This window comes from Struthio camelus, chromosome 1 (assembly GCF_040807025.1).
Source record: "Struthio camelus isolate bStrCam1 chromosome 1, bStrCam1.hap1, whole genome shotgun sequence".
Lineage (NCBI taxonomy): Eukaryota > Metazoa > Chordata > Aves > Struthioniformes > Struthionidae > Struthio > Struthio camelus.
In genome coordinates this window covers 198,187,268-198,212,041 of record NC_090942.1, presented here as the reverse complement: position 1 = coordinate 198,212,041, position 24,774 = coordinate 198,187,268, and the positions used below count along the sequence as shown (strand labels likewise).

Here is a 24,774-nt window from a genome sequence, read left to right as displayed (position 1 = left end):
GAACTGGGGTAGCAGAGTTCAAACTGCATTGTCTTCATGGTGTCTTCCGGCCTTAAAATGTATGATTCAATGACCTACGAATTCCGGGCGACTAAAGAATGATTTGCATGCTTTACTGAATTGGGCTGCTGAAAGCAAGTTTTGGTTTTCATCGTGCCTCTCGGGGTTTTTTTTGCTTTAAAATATATTTCTGGTAAGTTGCTCTATGGCACTTCATTACTAACTAATCACTCTTGTCAATCTGGCCAAACTCACTTATCTCTAAAGGGAAGGGGTGATGTCTCAATCCGTATTATAGTACTCTGCCTAAGGAGTAACATTTCCAATTAATTATGAATGACTACTGCACTGTGTACTACAAAATCCAGCCTGTCCCAGCCTTACCCCACTCGCAGTCTAAACAGGGCAGCACAGAGGGTGACAGGCTGACCCAGTGAACCTCAGGCAAAGTCTCATTGGGGACTTGGATGGACCCAAGATGTCATCCAGACTGTAAACTGGAGGTTTCAGGCTGAATTACACTGGCTGGACTTGCTTTTTTGGTATTACTAACACAGCTATTTATATCAAAATTATTACTCATTACTTGGGGCGCTGCAGAAAAAAATGGGTAACTTGTCTATGATTCTCTATTAGAGACGTACATTCCTGCACAGGGGCTCAGACACACACATCAGAATCTATTTGTACATATAATTTCACCATTTCTAGTGAACTGACACTCAACCAACAGTGAGAACTCTGTCCCCAGTTTTCTTTAATTTAAAGAAGTGAAGGAAGCAAACAATATATTCCTAGTAATCTGGAATACACAAATCTCTTGCATACAGTGTGGTTACATACTGAACTGTATCACATCATCACAGCATTATACAACTATTAATTTCTACAACTTTGTATGGGACATATTGGAAAACTGTGGCAGAGCAGCAAGAGCTTTTTCAGCACACAGTCTCTCGAGCAATCTAGGTATTTATTGCCTTCACTTTCAAAAGTGACTACAGGACTGAGATATCTCCATCAGTGCATGATCTAGTCAAGGCTACGTAAAATGATCAGATTTTCAAAGTCAGTGTACGTAGTACTTTAACTAAAACCTCAATTTCAGTGTTACAAATTGGGCGCCTAAAATCAACATAGCTTTTGAAAACACCAGCGCTGTTGAATGACTTTTTGGCAGCCATCGCTCTGTAGGTACAGCTGGCAGGCACACAAGCTCCACGACAGAAAGTCTTACAATACTGAAGACGGGTAAAGAAGGTGCGTTCAACAACTGTATCAGTAGCTGACGCTTGACAGTTAAGTTGGTTCTAACACAGCCTGAAGTATTTTCAAATAAAACTGAAGAGAAATAAATTACCTTTTCTTTCCATTCAATCAAGGCCGTACACTGGGTACACAGAATGACATAATATCCTTCCTGAAATCAGAGCTGTAGTGAGGACCAGTATCCTTCAAACATGACCAGTTCCTGAGACCGCGTTGCAAACAACGGCATTCTTCCTAATTGCCACAGAAACTATCTTTCTCATCTTTTTTAAAAGCTGGCCAAAGCAATATGTATTGTTTTCTTTATAAAGGCAATAAATGTTTCATCATTATATTCCTGTACTTTTGCCAGAGTTTGACAGCTACATATACAGAGTCTTACTTGAAAGCAACATACAGAAATAGCCATTGTGTTTAACTGCTGCTGTTCAGAAGCTCACACTAACTTCTGTAATATATTCCAGATACAGACAGTAAACGATGTTAAATCTATGACTGTTCCTAGTTGCAGAATCAAATATAAGCTGTCAAGACAATGACTGCCTGAGAAATTGTTATCTTCCAGTATGGTGGTGGGATGGAAAATGCATTATATTTTCTTTCTCTTTTTCTGTACGCAGGACCACAACTCTTTTGGCAACTGATATTCTTGGAAACAGGATTCCACTATGTATTGATTTGCTTTTTAATCCAGAAAAATCAGCACGGTTGGCTTTTACTTTTTTATCTTTGCTTTACAGATTCTGAAGATGATTTGCTTTTAAATTGCATTATACAGGCCAAAGCATTTGTCTTGAGGTCAGTCTGTATTTAGGTACTTAGCCTTAGCACTGCAGATACATATTTCAGAAAAAGAAGATCAATACGTCTGTAATGGCTGGCTGGATAAATGTATTAACAGTTGCAGAAAGCCAAGTGAGCAATTATCTTTAAGGACATGTGACAAGTTTTCTAATCCTCTGACAGTTACACGCACTTGTTTCCAAAGAATGCTGGCTGAGCTGCCTTTTTCCAGCTGGTCTGGTCTTCTGCTTTGCTGATAACTGGATGGTCACCTATTCTCTGTGTTTCACTAGAGGCAGGTTTTACCTGGAGCAGCTGGAGCAGACATACTGATGTCAGCAACTGCTATTCAAGTCAGAAAAGATGAACTTCAGCACTGAAGCTACGACATAGTTTATGATTAAAAGACGATATAGTTAAATGGCTAATCATGCACTAGCATTCACCCTTCTGTTCTCTGTGTATATGTGCATATGTACACTGCATAGAAACAGAAAGTTATGAATGACCTTTTCAAACTAAAGCTTTAGTCAGATTAGTTCAGAATACGAAAAGGAAAAGAGCCTGCAACCTGCAACTGGAGGCATTAAAACATGTTTGAACATAGTTTGAAAATGTGGACCTGCAGATAATAACGACAGGGACAGGCTACTAAGAGCTGCTGCCAGTAACTCACCTTGTTGAATTTTCGTCAGCAGATGGTGACGTGCGAGAATCCTACTCATCCTGTAGGGAGGGCGCCTTGCCGTTTGGTCGAATCGTACGTACATCTCCTGGCCCTCAGGTGACATGGAATTTAGATAGTAGCAGCCTGTGCCTGAAGTCCTGGACACCTGCTTAAACATCTCTGCTCCTTTAAAATCGCTCCTCCGGTCTCCTGTACGGCTATTCCAGATTATAATCAGAGTAATGAAAGGAGGGAGGCAACAAGCCCTAGGGAGCTGAAAGGAGCAAGCGCTTTAAAAGAAAAAGGAGTGCCAAAAGCTACAACTCAGGATTCCAGCTGCTCCCACATGATCCGAGAGAGCCAATCGCTCCCAGTACAGCATGGGAAAGTGCCTGCGCCGAGCAGGGGCACAAAGTCTGCTGAGCAGTTACAGTCCCGCACAGCCTCGAAGGCAAAGGACGTGCTTCTGAGCTTACTAAGCACTGACTAGCTGCAAAGGACCGTTTTGGAAAACAAAGAGGAAACAGTTCAAGCCATTTCGGAATACCTATTTTAGATTGCAAAGCTCCTTATTATGCAGGGCTGTGGAAAACCTTCTCCTCCTCCACTCCATGCCACACAGCTGCCTACTCATCTCTTGAGAAGGTGCCCTTGCTAATTTTCTAAAAATCATACTGCCGTTTGCCAAGAACAAGTCCATTTAAGGATGGGCTGCCTGAATCTCAAAGCCACACAGTACGACGAGCACTGGCACAAATGAAGCCCTTCCTAAGGGGAAAAAATAACTTAGCAGCAGGCAAAACCCCAGATTCCCTAATATTAGCATTACTGGGAACCATTTCCAGTGTGGAAGAAGGGAAGAGAATTGAGACGTTCTTTGTTCTGCAGGTTCCCCAACATAATATCTTTTGCTTTTTAGCAGACAGAGGCGCACCTGTTTTCATCCAGCTTTATATATCAAACCTTGCATTTGCAAAATGTGACATTTCTTCAGCTAATGAAATGGAAGCAGAACATTGCCAATTTTATGAGCATCCATATAGCAAATCTGAGTGAAAATGCACACCAAGTAACACAGAAAATGCCCTAGCACGTCAGTCAATTAATTTTCCAAAACATTTTAAAATGTCAGCATTTTGGTCTACTACACACGTAGCATGAGCACGTTCCTAAAGGAGCAGAACTCTTGCCAGGGAGATCTGTGATGGAGACAGCTTCGGATGCGAGCACCGCTGGCACACACGGCACGATTTCACAGCACTGGAGAGCAATTTCGCAGAATCACAACACTGGAAGTGGAAAAGACTTAAAAGACTCTCACGCCCCTGGCTGAAAGGTTTCACGCTGAAATTGGTACTGGAGCAGAGGGGAAGGCGCAGGCGTGGGGAAGCGCTTGCATCGCCTAAGGAGTGGCACAAGGGAGGTTCCCTGCATGGACCTTGCACTGCGTGCAAACCATGGGGCCAACTCTGCGCTGCTCCCAAACGGACCAGCGGCACATGGAGGGATGGGGAGCCGACCGCTGGCTGCGGTGCTGGCAAACCTCCTCCAGAAGGGGCTGAACCCCTCTTCCAACCCGCAGTGGCATCTGCCTCCCCCACCTCCAGCTGGTTTGCCCACCCACTCTGGCAGGTCTCCACCTGGGACAACATGACCGTCTGTGTCCATACTGGCCAAGGAAGAGGTCCAAATCTGTGCTCTGGCCTGGAGGGCGATGGTACGGCAAGGCTCACCCTCACAGAGCAGCTGAGCTCTCATCTCGCTGCCGACAAGGACCAGGGCCATGGGGCTGGCACTTTCCCTCAAACCCCACTGAGGCACTGCCTGGGAACTTGCTAGCTCCCCCAGGACAAAATCAGGCCAGGGAGCATGCGAACGGTTAGACAGCCTGGATGACAGCACGCCTGGGCTCAAACTTGCACGCTGCCCTCTTCAGTTTGCTAGCACACAGCTGCCTAAACAGGAGGGGAACTGTTCGCAATTATTCACTACATTTCACTCTGTGCAATAAACTTACTGTAGGATTTTCTTGTGCTACAACCTATTGACATTACATATTACGCATTTTACTCACGATCAACACAAGGTTTTTGCAACGCAGAAAAAACGAGAAATATAATTCTGGGTGCTAGAAATTTAAAATGTATGCTCAAGAATGACAGCCTCCTGTTACCACCACCCCAGCTCTGTCTTTGCTGTGTGCTTTCCCAGGTATGGCTCTGTAGTCTTTTCTGAGAAAGCCAGGAGGAACTTCGAACTCAAAACAATGCAGGCAGCACTGTTACTGTCTATACTGCCAAACAGACCTGGGTTTATTTTGGTCATCTGCAGCCAGAGAAGAGGAAGTGCCCTTTTCTTCCCTTCTTTGCTGTGTAAAGTTGAGAGGGAGGACACATGACAAGTGAGGGAAGGGATGGTTACGGATCCCATCCCAGCTTGTCCTGCCCCAGGAAAAGTCAGCGTGTCAAATGCTCATCTGCTGTCTTTCAAAGAATAAATATCCCAGAGACTCCTGAATGTCAATGATTCATCCAAAGCGGCATTACCGCTATTAGGAGAGTTTTATACTTGAGTAAGCGAGTCCTGATGGCGCTGAGTTCTTTGATCTAATTTTACTTACAATATGCCATTGCTAGTGAAAAAAGCAATTAACATTTCAGAGCACTCGTTCTGAATTTTCATACGGATTTCCTTTTTCTTTTGGAAATTACACAGACTTTTTCAACTAATGGGATTCTGCATTGCTCCTTGCAATATTTGCAGAGACTTGAAATGAGTTGAACAAAAATGTAAGGCTTAAAAAGCCAGACCAAAGAAACAAAAACTAAGGCAACAGCCTCAGACAAGGTCCTAACTAGGAAACAGATGCACTCAAGAGTTGAGCCCTCAGTGAGTCCGGTTATACCTTTACATTGCAGAGGGATGCACTGGCGCCCATCTGGCTGCCCGGCATTCCCGCTTGCTCCTGGCCACGCTCGTGCCAGGGAGCAGGGGCGATCTTGGAGCTGTCCTCCTAACTCGCCAACCAGCACATTGCCCAGTTGCAAAGGGCAGCATGAGGAGCGCCCACTGCAAAGCAACACATTTCATTTCTTCCCAGGCACTAGGACCAAAACACAATCTCAGACTGCAGGGCTGCTTCATGCGCAGCGCTGCTAAGTGGTGCCTCTTCTGATGCTGAATTCTTTGGCTGTAATCCAGCACTTACATAGTAGTCAAATAAAACAAGAAACAACAAGAGTTAGCTGGTCTTTCAGGGCTCATTTTAAAGCTCCTACACTTCAATTCGTGTACAACGGAGGAAAGAAGAAGTCCTTGTTATATATTTTTAATATGACTGTCTCGTCATTCCGTGACTATCTCGCCATTAACTGTTTATTTTCGAAAATGTATAAGCCCATCATTCAAATGAGAAAACACCTTTCACCACTAATCTCTCAGATGGAAAGTACTTAGAAGCCTAAGCTGTTAGAACTACGCAACACAGCTAATTCATATTTTAGTTTAAACTCTACAGAGCGATTCTGGAAGACTTCACAGAGCAACGTTGGACTTCATGCTAATGTACCTCTTATAAAAGCAGCTACACGCTCAAAACTTCTCTGTGCATTTCACAAAGGCTGCAGGGGAACTTTGGCACACGTACGCTACCTGCTACGGCAACAGCCCAGTCTGCGAGAGGGAAACCTGAACTCCATCTTCGCGTGCCATGATTGATCCATGTTAGAATGGAGCCTCTTTCATAAAAAGCACATCTGAAACCAGTATTTTTTTTTAATCTGAATCAGAAATACCTGCATTTGGAATTAGAGTATACTACCTGCGTGTCACAGCTAGACCTCTGCCACGACAAACACTAATTTGATGCATACTGAAATTCTCTGCAAGATCAGGAAGCTTTACGTACAGGCATATTAATATAGCACCGTGTCACTGAAACCAGCACAGTATTTAAGTCCTAGCATAACTGACAAAGTCAACGCAAGGATGTGTACTTTCCCTAGCTGGAACTCTATGAATATTTGATTTTCTGTTCATTAATTTTTATGTTTCTCATCCTCCTTTTATCACTGCAATTGCATTTGGGGTGAGGGGGAGAGAGTAAACTATTTGCAGAAAAAGCCTGTCCTCAGGGCTACTCATACATACCAAAGGATCATAGGTAGTACTTTAGATTCACTTCCATTTTCCTGAAAACAGGATTCTGTAACAAGATGGAGAAAACAGCACAGGATATTCTAGAAACGCTGAAGTATGTTTGATAACTATTCACTTATGATCAGCTTTTCCAAACAAAATGGGAGTGTGAGACTGTACACCAGTTTCCAGCTTGGCTTTTGAAAAATGCTGCCCCACATGAGACAACAGTATAGCCTGCGGGGTAGTCGAGGGCAAACTGAGATAAATGGTACTTTCCCACTTCTATTTATGCATACATAATAGGACTTCTTACTCACTTTTTTTTTTTATAATGCACACCTCCTAATTAACTGTTCATGATATCGTGCATGACATCGAGTTCTTCTGGCTTGGATTTAACCTACAGTTCTCACACAATAATCAGTCACTTGATCTTACTGCTTTGACCCATTTCCCTTTTATTGTTAGTTACACTTATCTTGCTATATCACATCTAAGATTAAATGGCAACTTGATGATTTCTCTTCATTCGAAAGCACTGGTGCTATGAGAACAACAATGTTTCCTAATAGCTGGAGTAGCACAGGTGTTATTAACATTAATGACATGTAGCTATAAGAAGCCGGAAACTCTGTTTTCAAGTCACAGAAAAAAAATTTGGCGTCTACTTTTAACACGTTGATCTCTGGATTCCCGTCTATAGTTTTGCAGTTAGAAGAATATTTCATTACTGGATTTTGGCCATAACTAGGATATCCTACACAATTTCTTACCTATTTCTGCCTTTACAGATGCCTGCACAGCAGTTCATACACTAAGAGCAGGCAATTCCTCCTTTTTCAAATTTAAGAAGGGAAAAAAGTCATTTGCGGCAGACCTCAAAGCTGTGTTTGTGATGAGGGTATTGCTTAGTTCAAGTGTTTTGAATCCTATTTCTGTGACTGGGATTTTTAAAAGCAGAAGTTCACTGCCTAATATTTAGGAAAAATGTTTTATGTTTGAACCCTGCCATTCCTTTGAGAGCTGAGCTGGGTTTAATACCAGCAAACTAGGTCGTCCATGGCATGAACCAGCAGGATTTCTACAGCAGCCAGAAGCGCTTCACTCTGTCCCACCAGCGCGTCTAACACCTTCCTGAGGCCGTTGCAGGGAGGTGAGGCTCTGAGGCTTGTCTGCAGACAGATACGGACTGCAATGGGGCAAAAGGAAAAGAGTTTATAAAAGATTTCAGCGTGGTTAGGAAGCAGGATGGAAAAGGCTAATAGCTGCACTGCATTACAACAGAGAACTGTTTAATTGGAAAGTCTGATATTGATGTGTTTTGGAGGCAAGTCAGCTGCTGCATCACTGATAGTGAGTTTAAAAAATGAGTACTGTTAAACAAGGCTTCTTCTTGTACATGAAAGAGAGGCTTATAGACATCTTTGATAAACTTCAAACCAGGAAAAGAGGCTTCTGAATGGTACAATATATCCTCTTCCTCTATTTTCACGTCCCAGTTCTAGCATAAGAGGATTATCCAGTTGTATTTTAAGAACCACGTTTAGTGGAAGTACCACTATAAAACATATCTTCTGATTATAAAAGCATTAATGGCCTGGCCAACCACAGAAGGCAACTCAAATATAAGCAGAGGCTCAGCACAAGAGTGCTGAGCCTCTGCTTATATATGTACGCTCAGCACAAGAGTGATATGTTTACAGGCATAAAGGATAGCCGGCGGAAACGGCTAACAACTTCCCTACCTGCCACCAAAGGAAGTTCCCCCGTTCACAGAAATAAGGACAAATGCAAAAACCCAAGATGATGAGGTCATGGCAAGAAAGCTGAACTGATTCCTCACATCAAAATTCCCTTGGAGGATCTTAGGGATGTCGAATCAATAAAATGAATAGTCTCCAGGACTGAATAGGTCACACCAAAGTCCTAAAGGAACTCAGATATAAAATTACCCTACTGTCAAGGATGAGATTTAACTCATGGCTTAAAATGACTTCTCATTAGAGAAATGGAAAGTAGCAACATGATGCAATTTTTAAAAGGGGCTTCACAGGGAATTTAAAGAACTGAAGTCTATAGTCTATGGTGGAAGAACTGGAACAAACTACAACACAGAATAGAATTACTAAATGCATACAATTATGACACAATGGTGAAAAATCAGCCTGGTAGAGGTAAATACCTAAAATCTTTTTTACAATCTGGGTTTAAAAGGATCATATCACTTATATGATGTATTTGGATTTTGAGAAAGCTTCCAATAAGATCCTCTAACAAAAGATTATAAAGAAACTCAGCTATCTGGGATAAAAAGGAAAAGGCCACTTGTGGCTTAATGGCTGCTTAAAAGATAGGAAACAAAAGTAGTAAGAAATATTCCATTTTTACAGTGGTGTGAAGTTCCCAGTGGAATCCCACAGAGATTAGCACTGGGACCTGTTTTATCCACTATACGCATAAATCATTTTTTAAATGGACTGAGTAGTGAGGTGACAAAATTTAGCAATTATATTAAAGTAGTCTGGAAGTCAAAAATTGGTTGGCAACACTCAAAGTTCTTATGAAATTGATTGAGTAGGCATTAAAACTGTAGTTTTTGAGCACTGTAGTTTTTGAGTACTTGGGGGGGGGGGAACACCCTAATGATACACAATGCACAGTGCACAATGACAGAATTTAAAGGAACTACTGTCACTGAGGAAATAGATCTTGGAGAGGTTTACGAAAAAGCCAGTACAAGTGCTCAGTAGGAAAAAAGAAAAAAACAAAGATATTTTAAAGTTTGTTAGAAAAAGTAATTGAGAACAAAAAAACTAACATCATTATGCTATTATAAAGGTGTGCCAATGACTCAGTAATTCTGGGTTCTTTTCTCACAATTAAAGAAGTAGGGAACTTTAAGTGAAATGGTCATGGGCAAGTTGAAAACAAATGAATAGAAATATTTCTTCATGTTATGTATAGTTACATCTCGGAGCTCATTGCTAGCGGATGCCGTGGCTGCCAAAAGGTAGAAAAGTTCAAAAAATGATGAGGTGAATTCATGAGAGAAAAATTTGTCAAGGACTATTAAATAAAAAAAAATGTGGCTGAAGAAGCCCCTAAACCACATGGACATGGGTAAGGCATATAAGGTACACACTATCGCTATACGCTTGCCCTAGTGTTAGTTTTTTTTTCCCTAAATAGCTGCTACTGGCAGCCACCAGGTACGAGATTAGCTGGACCTGCGGTCTGACCACAAGTGGCTGTTCTGTATTCCCATATAACCTAACCAGCCTGCACACACCCCATGTACTATTTAAAAATGGCATCCTTAGCTGGAATGCTCCTTCATAAGTGCATCAAAATAACCCCTGCTGTGGTCTGTGGCTGGGGCCTGTGGACCAGCTGATGCTGCCATGAGCGTGGCCTCCCCGTGCCCTCTTGTCCTGCCGCTCAGGAGCTGTCAGTGGCTGCTAGCCAGGATGAGGACCGCAGAGGGTGGCACTGCCCCACTCCATCTGCTCACCCCGGGGATGTGGAGGGGACCAGGCGCGCCAGTCCCATGCATAACCTGGTGCAAGTGGTCCAGTCCTTGGCTGCTAATTTAGGCATTATGGTCTCACTCCTGTTCAGTTTTAACCACGGCATTTTTTCTCAGTCAAATCATGCCAGCATGTGAATATAGATTCCCCCGGCCCCAGCTGAGCTGTTCACATGCTCACCTGATGCCTGAATCCAGCCAAGAACAGTCAGCATCCCGCATGTGAAGTCCCTAAAGGCAATGTTTCTCAACAGTAAATTAAAGGGGGGGAAAAAAACTGGGATAATAAATAGAGTTCAAAATAGAGGTCATGAGAAGGGAAGACACTTCAGGTGACAGACCTTCTCTGCCAAAGCGCTCAAAGAGCGCTATGACAGAAATGAGCTACAAGTAGTTTCCATACACTTAGTGCAACTCCATCTGCTAAATCTATACACAGGTTCCTAAAACTAACCTCACGGGAACTGGGTAAATATATTTAAGTAGCGGTGGGCTAACATACATCCTCATCACCCAGCTTCACTAACAAAGTGTTTGGATAACACAGTGATAACATAAGAAAGTGTTTGTAACTAAGTTTATCCAAACACTTTCTTATGCTATCAAAATATATTCTAAATCCCTGTATAGACCTACTGCTGGCGTAACTCTGAACCACAGGCAAACATTACTATCTGAGCAGAAGGTTCATGCCTTCTCCCAGACTTCGTGCAAAGGTTTCATTATTTATTTTCTTTTTGACAGCACTGCAGCAGCACTGTAGTGAAATGGGCAAGAGAGAAAAGTTGCTTTTTCAGATCTTGATCACAGGGTTTTGAGCATCTATGTTAGAGAAACAACGCCAAAGATAGATTTTGCAAACAAAAAACAAAAAAAACCACTTGCCTCTTCCCCACCAAAAACAGAACAGCACCACTTAGTTACTCTTCAGTTACTCTGAGTAACATCGTTATTTCAAACACTGCCACATGGGAACATGAAGTTTTGCCCAGAAATTCTCTAGCCTCCTTGACATCAGTGAATAGCCACTACATTATTTCAGCAGTGAGGCAGACTGATCTGATGATTATGGCATAGGACTACCTAGCAATAACTTGCTATAAGACTTCATGAAAGACATTTAACCTGTCTCTGCACAAGTTTCCTAACTGATAATAGTTATCTTCGTCTTTATCAACTACTTCGGTATCTAAAAGTGAAAGAAAGAAATGCAAGGCAGTTGAAAGAAATACAAGGTAGTTTTGTGTTCCTTATTAACAATATGAGTACACTGGAAGCAGGAAAACGTCTAGTTTGACTGCACGAGCAAAAGAAGAAAGAAATTCCCTTCCAAAATGATCCTACACCTGCAGCAGGTTCCCTTAGATGAGATGTTCATTGCCTGAACTTGCAGAGTGCCACAGACTTCCCAGTACAGTTAAATGCATGCTCCTGCATATTATCAACTGCATAACAAACGTGTTGCGTTTGTTGTGTGTGGCTCTACAGTGCAACGTGCACTAACAGAAAAGCTGGGTTTGATTCTACTGCTGGACTGCAGCCTAGCACAGAATTACTCTGCAGAGTGCACATAAAGCATTTTGTTAAGCAACATTAACTAAAATGTCTCCTTTACTTCTACGTTCTTCAAACTGTCACCACCAAAACTCACACTAGTAACAGGCAAAGGAGGTATTTGGCTAGGGCAGCTAAGCCATCACTTTGCTGGCTGCTTTGCTTCTATCCAGACCCAGGAAAGTTGAGGTTTTGGCTGATGAGTGGGAAGAATTTGGGCAAGTACTCCCGGGAGGGTGGCCCTCTGCACAAGCAGCAGAGCCAATGTCTGCCTCCACCTCTCCCATTTCCATAAGAAACCAAAGTGAATTAAGCCTTATGGCGGCCAACACTTTTGGTATGGCCCAGGACCATCTTGCTTGACATGTGTCAGTTGCGCTGTTGCTACAAGGGCATGTGAGGGTGCTGAACGCAGCACAGAGCTGAGGTCTGTCCACCTGCCATGCGAGGATGTGCTTGCCCATGCACTGAAGAACAGGGTGCACATGACATTTTCTTGCCTCTCCTGGATTGCCAGTTTGGGCATCCCAGAACTAGACCAAAGATCCAGCAAGGAAATAATATGATAAGCAGTGAACTTGGTCACTAGGCCAGTTTTAAGGCTGACTCACCACGTCACTGCAAGGGCAATCAACACACTCACACACTTAGCTAGCTGTATAATTTTTGCCATATTTGTGCCTAAATAGCAACCTCACACATAAATAAGCTGGGGGAAATATGAGACATGCGTGTATCATTCATCCCTCACCTAAAGGTAGAATTTAGCATAATCTACATCAATTGTTTTTTACAGTACATTAATTCCCCCAAATGAAACGGCATGAACAATGCCAATGGCTTTTAATCTCAAACTATTCTTTTTCATGCCAAAATATTTAGAAGTATCAAAGAATCATAATATTTTTTTGCTAAAAAAAAATCTCTGGCAGTCCTTTCACAATAAACCAGCAGTAGAACAGTTTATGACATAAATAGATATTCATGAATCAGACAAGTCACTGATCAGGATTTTCTCTCTCCCTGAAGTCCACTGTTCTGAGCACAACTTAAGTTTTCCATTTCTGGAAGCAGTATTTCTTTCTTGCACTCTGTTAGAGACATCAGTTGTTTGTTTATTTTCCCACTCACAATTTGCAATGCACTATGCACACACTACAGAGCTCATGCATCTAACTGGATAAAGTCATTCCAGCTAACACACTGCAGGTGGTTTTCTTACAAAATGGAAGCCTGCCAAAGAGCAGGAGCCATGCAGAGTAGAGGGCTTCACCTAGCTCCCTTGCCAGCCACCACACTGCTTCTCCTGAGAAAGTGCACGTAGTCTGCTCCCCTCCTTACCCACAATCTGGCTTTGGAAAATGTTTTTAGTGAGTGAGAAGGACCACAGAGTCTAAAACCTAATTGGCTGCAGCAGCGCAGAATGTGTGAATTATTCTCCGGCAGAAATTCCCTCCTTCCCACCCCGTATCAGCTGTACTACCTTGGATCATATTCTCTTTCTCTGCCTCTGCCCTCTCTAACTTTGTACACCTATACATTCACTTGCACGTCCTCCTCCTTCTGCCACCTACCACTTACCAGGACTTCTCTTCCTCTGTTGGTTCCTCCTCTGTTCAAAACATGCAGACCAAGAGAACTGATTAATAAGGTCCATACCAGGCAGCGATTTCTTTTTTACTATCTTGATTCCAGCCTGATGAAAATATTCCTGTCTACACTGTTTATCCTGGCACCCTCTCAAGTCACTCCACCAGCTTTCCTCCCTGTCCCACTTTTGAACATCCAGCTCTCTTTCAAATCAACCTCATATTGCTCCTCATTTGTTCTTGTCTACTTAAGGTGTTGCTCCATGTTTATGGAATGTAGTTTTACTGGAAAAATTCCTTGGCCAAGACCTTCAAAAGGAACTACTCATCCTGGGTAGATTTTCCATGACACTTTCAAAGTTCTGACTTCCTGGAAGTGTTGATTTCCTCAGGCTGAACATCATACCTCTTTAAAATATCTCAAATGAGGCAACTAAAAATTGCAGAACTTAAAATGCACCTGACCTTTGAAAAAAGGTTGGTTCTGCTTATGTTTGCTGATATTATTTTTTGTTCCTGTTCAATTAGATTTTGATTCACCTAAAAGGACATGAAACTAAGGCAAAATTGGGCTCTGAAGGAGGTCTTTCCAGGCCATTCTGCTCATAAAGGTCTTCTGCATCAAACCATAACTCAGTGATTACCTATAAATGCTCTGGATTTACACTTGTGTAGCTGAGATCAAACTGGCTTTAAAGTACTTTGTATGCACTCTGTACTTGGATTGCAAAAGAACCAGAGATTCATGTCTTTCAGTCTTTATTTTTCCTCCTTTCTTGTCCTGTAGAACTTATGACAAACAATATACTCACTCGTTCATAATATGTTACTAAACAAACAGGTTGTATGATAAATTAGAAACAAATGGAGTTCTGAACAGTTTGCTTTGAAACCACTAAGAAGTCTGTATTGCTTTTAAAATAAACTTTCTCTAACTTTGCTCAAAGTAGTGAAAGCTCATGTGAGGGGACACAATTCTGGTCATGACACCTGTGAATGATTTGAAAATACCCTTATAAAATAACAATTGTGATGTGAGGGATTACACGTTTCCAGAAGTTTACAAATGGGAAACAGACGCCGTGTCTCACCAGCCTGGGAGTAGCCCAGCTAGGAAACACATAGTCACACCATGAACCTCCCTCTTACCCTGTTCCTTACTGGCACCCTTGTTAACAACATCATCAAAGAACTACTTACTGAAACCTGCAAGCGAAGAGGTCATACCATAAACTTGTCATGTTCTTATACGCTGTCCTAGGCATCCCCTAGCAGCTATTGTGAAACATATGGTACCTGAAGTTGGTGGACTTTTAGCCTGACTGAGTACACTGTACCAAGTACAACGGCTATTTAAACATAGATAACTGGATAGTTGAGTGAACAGCGAACCTCAAAATTAACCTTAAAATATGCAGTACAAAATTTGTATGGCTGTTATCCTTGTTGCTTAGCTAAGGCAGCCAGGGAACAAAAATCAAATCACACAATTTTTATTACAATAAACACAGTATGAGTTCGAAATATGTGTAATTCATAATCTGCAATCCCAGAATTGTCTGGAAATGGAAAAAGCAGAGCTAAGCAAATACATTTATGCAAGGTTTAGACATACTGACTGGGTAGCGTTGGAATGCCTCACTTTAAGTGTATGCGTAAGTGTCACTGAAGTCAAAGGAGGCTTGTCAGCTCGATCTGCTGCTTTGCTCTCTTGAGCAGGTATCTTAAAATTAAGGCAGAGATGCTATGACCAACAACTGCTAAAATTAAACTTCTACAATGACTGTCTCACTGATTTCCATATCAAATACACTCTGGTGGTGGCTGAAGAGGCGGCTTTTTTCCTCACCTGTCACTGACCCAGACATATCTTTAGTGCTGTCACTTGGCCTAGGTTTATAGAAAGAAATAAGCAGCACCCGAGGACAATCCATCCCACCTGTCTCAGGCACCTATTTTAGGATGACAGGACTTGCCTCTGGAGGTGCCTATTTCTGTCCTGATGGTAAAGGACCTAGTGCGACTAGCTCAATCCTTTCAGACCGCATCTGTACTGTACTCACTGCTTGCACGTCAGGGCAGATGGAGTCCACCTGTCTGTTATTCGTAGCAGGACCCAAGGCTGTGTGGATAGAGCATAGCATAATGCCTGTACTTCCAGGGACTGAAACCTAAGTGGAAAGGAAGTGAAGATTCTTCTCTCACGTATTTCTGTCATTCTGTAAAACAACTTAGTTGACTTGGCCGTGACGTTCCAGTTCTTGGACCCAGCCTTGATCTGGCTAGGAAAGTGTAGGCGCGGAGAGTGCTTCAACAGGGTCGACAGGCAGGTTAGTGGATGCTGTCATCACCTGTCACATACATACCTCGGAAAAGCCAGCAAAATGTTCATATATATTGCATTCACATTTTCATTGGCAAGCTGATTTTTAGGATGTTGTCCTTGGGTGTGGTGTGTTTGTTTCTATCGTTATACGAGCATGATCTCGACACAAAAAGAAGCAAAACCGCTACAGGATAGAATTAAATGCTAACTTCATAGAAGACTACTGTCTTCCACAACTTTTCTCCTTTACCATGAAGGGGAAAAGGACCTATTTACACAAGTTTGACCTGCTGATTATTTCCTACTTATTGTGTTATTGCTGACTGCTTCTTCCACTTAAATTTTGCAGACTTGTATGTTTTACTTAGGCATCTACTGGCAAAAATAATTGAGAGATGAGACTTCCGGTGTAAAACAATGCCCTTTACTACAAAAATAAGTCATTAAGTAAGAGTATCCATAAATAGAAAGGGTTGTAAAAACAAATAGGGGGAAGCGTGTAGTTTGCAACATCTTTGCACTATTTGCAGTAGCTAAATCTGGACCTAATTAATGACCTGTTTATTTTCCAAAATTTCAAGAAAATGCCTTGGCAAAAACTTAATCGGTCTCTGGAGAATGTCTTATTTCCTTCCATATGCTGCCTGATCTGTCACAGCAATAAACTTCTTCCCATTTTCAAGACCCCTAACAACTGCACCAACTGATTCTTACCATAAAAGAAGAGATAATTGTTCCAGTGCTCTAAAAGTCATGATCCTTCCTTAAGAGAAAGGGACATGAAGGAGTGAAAGAGTGAGGGTTCTGCATAGTAGCTTCTGTTGTGACCTAGAATCCAGAGATTTAAAATAGCTCTGCGGATTCTTGTGTTCTTACCTAGAATTCATCCCAGCTGTTTTATAATCCCCTTGCATTTGTTAGTTTCTTTAAAACACTGCCATGCCAGGATTATTGTATATGCCTTGGGTTGATAACACTTGTCCTGCTGTCCTTGTTGTTCAGGATGCCTTGAAAAGAAACAGCTCAGGCAGTTTTGTAAGTACATATTCCTATGTTTTTGTAAAAAACAAGTCAATTTTACTTGCCAGTGTCTTTCTCTTACCTGGATTCTGAAATTTATTTGATCTCTATTTGAATATGATCAGGTATAGCATCCTCAACTTTCTTATACTTCAGAAATACGTACGTTCTGGTACCTTCCTGTTCCTAATGAATTCTCAGATATCCTACTGCACTGATTTCAGAGATCATATTTTTTAAAATGATATGCTGTTGGTTTAGAGGTTAAATGTAACAAAACAGCTAAAGAGCCCTTCCAGCCAGGTGGAACACTTAGCTATGGGTTTAAATTTGTAGTGTATTTAAGCGCTCTGCTGAATTAAGGCCATAATAAAATTATCAGCTTTCTTCTGAAATAAAAGCACTTGGAACTTTTAGGGACAGTCATAAGAGAGCTACTGAAATAACCAAAATACACATTTGCCAAGTTGATGTAATATGCTTCTGGTTCTCTGGCAGTAAAAGCATCTTCATTTTCAGTAGTGACAGACTGAGTCAGGCCAGGCTGACAAAAGTCATCATTACATCAGAATCCAGAATGTTCCTGCTGATTTTGGAGGAGTTGCTCTATATTTTCACAAGTATAACTAGCAGAGAAAATTGGTCCTAGCCTTTGACTAATTAGGAAGTTACAGGTGTTCTTCCCAAGAAAAAAAAAGGGCAAAAACCCAAACACCTGACCATATGGCAAAAATTCAGGTAGAAAGAGGTTCAGAGTATGTACGTCAAATTATGTGTGTTAATAGAGATTACTGACATTTTGAAAGCTGATTGGGGCTTTTTGGCCATAAAATTTCCCAGTCTGTTCAAAGGTAGCTGATGGGCTCAAAGCTATATGTGGCTTTGAAAATCTCAATTGAGACAAAAAATAGAAGATTTGGTGCAGGTGGATGAAGTAATAAGTGAACGGGAAAAGAAGAATAAGTTGCCATTTTTACCTTCCTACGATAGCAGAAATAGAGTGATATTTAGGTAAGTTTTAAAACTACAAATCAAGGTCTGAAAAAATGAAGAGAAATACTGCATGCCCTGTACTAGTTTTACTTGAAAGGCCATAATCTGAGTCACTAGTTCTGCTATTGCACAGCAATCTTCCTCCTATCAGTTTTCTCTCAACTCGATATCAACTCTTCTAGTACTTGCCCATATTGTATCATTTTATTCTATTTATTTCAGCTACTTTATTTAGAGCGCTAGTCTGAAGATGCGCATTTACTCTCTCTTGGCGACTTCTACAAACAGCAAATATTTTTGTTTCCTGAAAAAAGTGGTACCAGCTGTTGCTGAAAATCCTCATTTCACTGCCACTGTAATGATATCCACTCTCTGCTACCGTCTGTTCATCATTCAAATCCACAGCATTTTAAAGACTCTTCTGTTTTGTGCCTTCAGATAGACAATTCTGTATTTGTTTCTGAAGCACCATTTGCAAGTTGGGATTCCTGCAAAATATTTGCTAAAAAAGAGTGTGAATAGTTCATGGACTTGTCAGAATCCATCTGTTTGAATCTATTAATGGGTGCATTCCCAGCTGTGGTCTCTGCAATGTCATAAATAAAAAAAGTTTCCTTCTTCCTACAAATCCAATGGCTGAAATCTCCCTGTAAAATTGATTGATCTAGATAAAATCTGTTTTTACGTTAAAGAAACCTCTTAATATGAGCAAAAGCATGAAGTGCCAATCACATATTCTTTCAGCAGGAAAACATCACAGAAAGGACTCAGAGTCTCAAATAATTTACAACGTTATTCTCGATAATCTATTAAAAAGATGCCATCCGGGGGTGGGGGGACGATGCTTTTGCCAGAGGAATGAGATTTGCATTAAAAATAACATAAGAGTAATACGTTGGGAGAGAGGCTGAGGTCCTCTCTCCTCCATGCAGTGAATCCAAAATAAACTCTAACATGTTTGCAACACACCTCTGGGAACCCTCTACTATGACCCAATTGCAAGTAGCTCCTAAATCTTAAGCAACTCTTTCTTTCCAATGCTAAGTATAATAATTCAGTATTTTGACTAAGGAAGGTATCATTTACAACAGTACAGTTTTTACTTAACTCTTTCAGCATTCCCTCAAGCTACCTTCTTCCTGCGACTGGTAGTAATCCTGAATTTCTTCCTAAACTGCAGTGACAGAAGGTCAAATACAAAGGCATTTCAAGCTACCCTTAGGTCAGATTCACACACGCTTCTTAGCTTGCCAGGAGCACCAATGCAATTCATTTATCTCTAGCAACAGGAGAACCTGACTACCCCTGCTTTATCTTAGATCTGTGACAAGTAAAGTTATCAAAATACTGATGGAATTAAGTGTTAAAGCTATTTTTGAATTAGGTAACTCAAGTTTTTTAGGGTCGGACTTCTGAAAGTATTTACAGGAATGCCACTAAGGTATTCCTGTAGTGTTTCCATATAGATGCACCATCTAAAACTTTGTAAGTGAATAGGATAGTTGAGGTTGGAAGAGACCTCTGGAGATCATCTAGTTCAAGGATTCACAAAGCTCTATCCATTTGACCACATGTTTGGCAAAGGCTACTTTCCCAGGCAAAGCCTAAGATGCCTGCAAGTCATGACCCGCTTTTGTGGTTAGGCGGATCCTTTGCAGCTCTCCCAACAACACCTTCAACTTTGAAAAGCAGCTATGTTGATCCTTAAAATCTTAACATGCAGACAGTCAACATTTCAAAAGTTCTTGGGCCTTATACACTTTAAAATGTTTTGCCCTGCACCAGTTTAGCTTGTTTTCTGATGTAGTGTAATCTCATAAATGCTTGAAAATAATATAGTCAGGTGATTTCAAAGAAGAGTTTGAATCCCACCTTTCAAATGATATGTGAGCATTCGCGCTAGAGTAATGCTTGAAGTTTAAACATTTTTTCAGCTAAGCATAAATTTTCAAATGTTGAGGGTTTTGAGACAGATGATTAGCAATGAAATTGTTTCAATTTACAGAAACAGAATGATTTTAAGGTACAGGGTCTGTAATGCAGGGCCACTGCATTACAGCATGTTGCTGGATCTGTAAAAATCTCAGGACACGAAAAATTTCTGTGTACTTACTGTCCAACAGCACCAGGAAAAAAAAAAACATATCACTATCTGTATGAAACTATCTGTTGAAACAATTCACTCTGTTTGATCACTTCACATACAGCAGATTGTGTTTTAGTTTTGCTTTGTACACTAGCTGAAAGCTTCCTTTTTTCGGCCTACGAATTTTGGGCTACTTTCACTTTGCTAAATATATCTGCACAGAAGTGATGACAGGACTCCAGGCCAAGCGATGCCACGGTGCTTTGCCCGCACTGCTCTGTGCTAGCACTTGCAGAGGATAACAGCTACCTCCACACTGGGATCCTTAACACATACTGTTTGGCATGGTTTTCTTGCTTTAGGTGTCTGAAATGATGCAAGGGTTGTGTTATACTCCCTCAAGGTGGGTTTTTTACAGCACTAACTGAGGGCATGCATTGCATGACTTTGTGCATGGCTTCAGGACGTGCGGAGGTACTTGATTCAGTTTAGCGAGCTGGGTATGATATGCCTAAATTCTAGGACAATTAAATTTGAGTAAGGCTTGCTGCAAAAGTATAGAAAGTTGATCTTCCAGACGGCACTCAATACTTGATCAACTTAGTATGCCTTGAATGTTTTACTATCTTAATAAAATTGGTTATTGTGTCTAGTATTTTGTGATGCATGTGGTATACACATACTAATTTATATTACTGAGTGTAAATTACTGCCCTCTACTGGAAGGAGTGGCAGAGTATTTCACATGAAATTGTTTAACTAAATTAATTGAATTGGCTTTTGAGTTTTGGGTTTTTTGGAACCAAGAACCATGAACTGCAAATGTTTCTCATGCCTGCTTGTACAATAGTTACTTAATGTACTCATATCTGTACATATTTAATGTTAGCTTACATGCTAACAGTTAGCTAACAGTTAGCTAACTGCTAACGTAGCAGTACATGCTACATTAGGATGGTCCGATGTTAAAACATTTTCAGTTATGAACTATAAGTAGGACCTGCAAAGGAGCCACTGAAATACAGTGTTCTTGCAGGTGCTCTAATGCAAGTAGAGGAGACTCTTACACTACCATTATATTTTTAAGCCTGTAATAATCAAAAGAAGCCATCACAAATTCTGTATTATTTGATGATTTAACTTTCCTCAAACTAAATTTTCGAGAATAAGACAGGTATCACTCCTCTAAACTCAAGAGACTGGCCTAAACCTATAACATTGTATAAAACATATTGGATTTTTTGTTTTCTCTCTTTTCAGAATTGGAAGTTGCCATTTTCAAGCTTTTCTTTATGAACTTGAGATTAAGTGAAAGCTGGGTATCTCAATGAGTTGTGACTCAGAGATGGTGTTTTAAAGGAATTATGATACACAACATTGCAGGAATTGGCCATGCTATGACAGAAAAAAAATGAGAAAACAGGAAGAGCAAGATGGCACATCAAAGAAATCTGAGAAATACAAAATAGAAGAAAAGAACCATAAATCAGAGAGTCAAACTTCTGCTCTGAAATAAGACCATTCTGGTACTGCTGGCAGATATTACAGAAATCTGATTGTTAAGTCCTCTGAGTTTTTTGAATCCTTAGGAGCAACTGAAAACAATAAAGTGTGGGACATTTTTTAAGAGGCTTTTTTCATTCAAATAAAAAGTGATGACACAAAATTCATTTCAAAACTGAAACTTACATGGACTTCTTAAATTAAAAATCACATCCTACTGTAGTTTGGAAAGCAGAGGAGTGGGAGTCCAATCTTCAAGGCCTTACTGAATCCAGATATTTCCTATGCTTAGGAATTTGTTGGCCAGCCACCAATGAGACTGTATTGATGCAAATTATTATGGTGTTCACATAAGAGCTAAAAGTTTATTGTGGTTATAACTGCTCTATATAAATGTTCTGGCAGAGTTAATATTATAAATAAATTCAGTTGCATGGGGATATGAAATGTAGACGGTAGAATTAAAGTCATACCAATAAATAAAAAACACCTAATAGGAAGTTACTGAGAAATAATACTAACCAAAGCAAATGATTATGATTTTCAGGAATGGAAGATATATAATTTAATATGCCATGACTGATACTAAGAAACACTCTTGGAATGGAAAAATGCCATTGCAGTTTAATGCCAGACAAGGAAGTTAAACATCTACATCAGTCTCTATGAGCTCCAACATATCATAGAAAAATATGAGTACCCGTAAACACATCTATCTAAACATACAGGAACTTACACAACATTGTATTATACATACTGCTTCTGGGAAAATAGTACTGTAACTTTGGTCTGCAAGCATCAGCCATAATTACAATGCTTACGGGAATCCTCCATAAATGCATGCTGTAGCATACTGACACTATCAGCATTCTTCTATCCACGGAGGAAATAGCTACAGGTTGAATGAACTGGGGCACATGCGTATATGGAGAGATATAGGATAAACATTTGTCTTCTGGGAACTGAAAGAATCAAGTGGATGCTCAAGGAACCACATGAAATTAGTCGCAAAAAATTTTTTTTTTAAATAAGTTGTACTATAAAAAGGACCAACACAATAACTTTCTAGACAAATTACAGGTACATTCTAAGGATTAATGTGCCATTAAAATCAGTGAACAGCCAAGCTCCAGAAAAAATGAGATTTATCAAGGATCTTTTCTAAATAACTACCATGTAGAAAATGACTGATTCAAATGGTACCTATTCCTATTATCATAACTGATTTATCATCTTATTAGTAAAGCTTCTTACAAGGTTTGCATCTCACAGTGTAAGTGTGAGTGGTGCTATTAAGTAATGGTGCTATTGAGTAATCAAAACTGAATTTCTCTTTGGAAAAAAAATCTCCGGTATACCTCTCTGACAGAAGTAGGACTTGCTCAAATATAGAAAATATGTGTTATTGTAAAAATAGAAGATGAATTTTCTTGTCACCTTCAGAGCCTGTGCTGCACTTCCGGAGTCATTCCCCATGTTACAGGGGAAAACAAGAAAAACAGAACTGTTCTCTGAATTTTGAGACAGTGAGGAGTCCTCCATCAACCCCCTCCTTAGTCTCATGCTGATAAAGAAACACTTCTCATGTTGAGCATATTGGTATTTTTGTAAACGTATTTTTGGAATTAACTTTTTGTTCCCAAGGGTCATGAGAACCCAGCAGTAACAGAACTAACAATGGTGGTATTTTGCTGGCATCACCCCCTTTTCAGATTCACACTACTGGTCTTCAGAGAGTGTCTAGGGAAGGAGAAGTTAATTACAGAATACTGATATAATATGCACGCAAAGAAGAACATCTGTATTTTTTAAAGAAATTCACCTTAAAAGGTTCCTAACATTAATATAGACTACATAGCATGATTAATTATATTAATGAGATTAATGACTAATTTTTCGGCTAGGATTGATGAACCACAGAAAATTGCCTGGCATGCCTGACCAAAAGAATCAATCATAAGTCTCTTTCTTTCTTCCCTGAAGCACTCCATCCTGAATAAAGAAAATCCTTCATAATGTTCCTTTTGGACAAAGAGCAGTCTTTTCTCATTGACGGGGTAGGGCTGGGGGAATTCACACATATACATCTTATCTACATACCCAAGAATCAGCATCTTATACTCTCCAATGCATTAGCTGGAAAACAAGACTATAACATCTTTACTTTGCTTTCTGAAAACATATGTGTATAATTTCAAAATGGAACATAAGAGTATGCAAGTATGCACACCAAATACAGGATTTTACATACATATCTCCCACAATCCCTAATGCAAACTGGCCTTGCAAAATTCTTCTATTAAAAAATTACTGTTTTTTGAACTACTTTAATTAGATTAACTTGCTACATTTGCACTGTACAGAAAGGTCTTAATTAAGAAGAAATCTCTATAATATAATAACAGTAAGATGCAGCAGTAAGAAGAAATCTCTATAATATAATAACAGTAAGATGCAGCAGACTTAAGGTTCACCCTGTATCAAGATTACAGCCTTTGCTCGGGGTCCTCGGAGGACTTGAGAGCCTGGGTACATTCATTTCCTTTGGGTTTCATAACAGTGACCTCAGGACACATCATGCACCCAAAATCAAGTGCCTCAGGAGGGACAAATTATGCATAAACAAGTTGCCTAATGAAGCTTATGAAAATGTTTAATTTTAATTGAAAACTAAAAACTATGCAGCACCCATAGCACTTCAAGCTTCTTCAGTCTTCAGAAATATGGTTGGTCTTGGCTCCATAGAAATATGGTTGGTCTTGGCTCCATACATGCACAACCAAAATGCTAAAATTCATATAATACTGGTTGTGTCCGCTAGTTTAACAGCCACTTTCTCTTCCAGCTCCCGCAGGATCAACACCTCAGCTTGGTGCTGGGGAGCACTGTGTTGCCAGAGGTGCAATCACTAACCTATGCCTGATCATTTGCACGCAATAAAAACAAAACAACCCACAAACAAACCACAAGTTACTTTTCAGAGAAGGGGCATTGCCTTGATTTCCTTGCCAGATTCTGATGCGGTAATTACTTTCTGCCTTACAAGGCTTTCTTGCATTTTCAGCTGGACAAATTATTTTCCATTTTCTAGCCTACTTCAGCTAATGTTCAGTTTCATTGCTAATATAAATGAATTTTGGTCACAGTTGAAGAGAGTCTTGTAGCTGCAAATCAGTGTATAAGATCTTTCTGAATGGTTAAGGATACCCAAACAGTAGGTTTTCTAACCCCTTTCACTTAAAGATCCCAATTTTAGTTGCCAAACCTTAATTGACCAGCCTAAAATTTTCTTTGTCAAAAGCTTGCTTCATACTCCTG

The 24,774-nt window shown here is 40.4% G+C and overlaps 1 protein-coding gene across 8 annotated transcripts in view; it reads right to left on the bottom strand.

Annotated features, from left to right (window-relative positions):
• The window catches only part of STARD13 (StAR related lipid transfer domain containing 13), a 328,326-nt gene that overhangs the window by 135,627 nt on the left and 167,925 nt on the right, over nt 1-24,774 (bottom strand). Inside the window, exon 1 of one of the 8 annotated variants that reach the window (XM_009686494.2) lies at nt 14,729-14,833. The exons of 5 other annotated variants lie outside the window; for them this stretch is intronic. In XM_009686494.2, coding sequence (XP_009684789.2) covers nt 14,729-14,753 — 25 coding nt within the window. In that variant the 5' untranslated portion in view covers nt 14,754-14,833. Of the gene's footprint in view, nt 1-2,728; nt 3,268-13,520; nt 13,619-14,728; nt 14,834-24,774 lie in introns of those variants that run through there. 2 more of the 8 variants (XM_009686491.2, XM_009686489.2) reach the window with 2 other exon arrangements.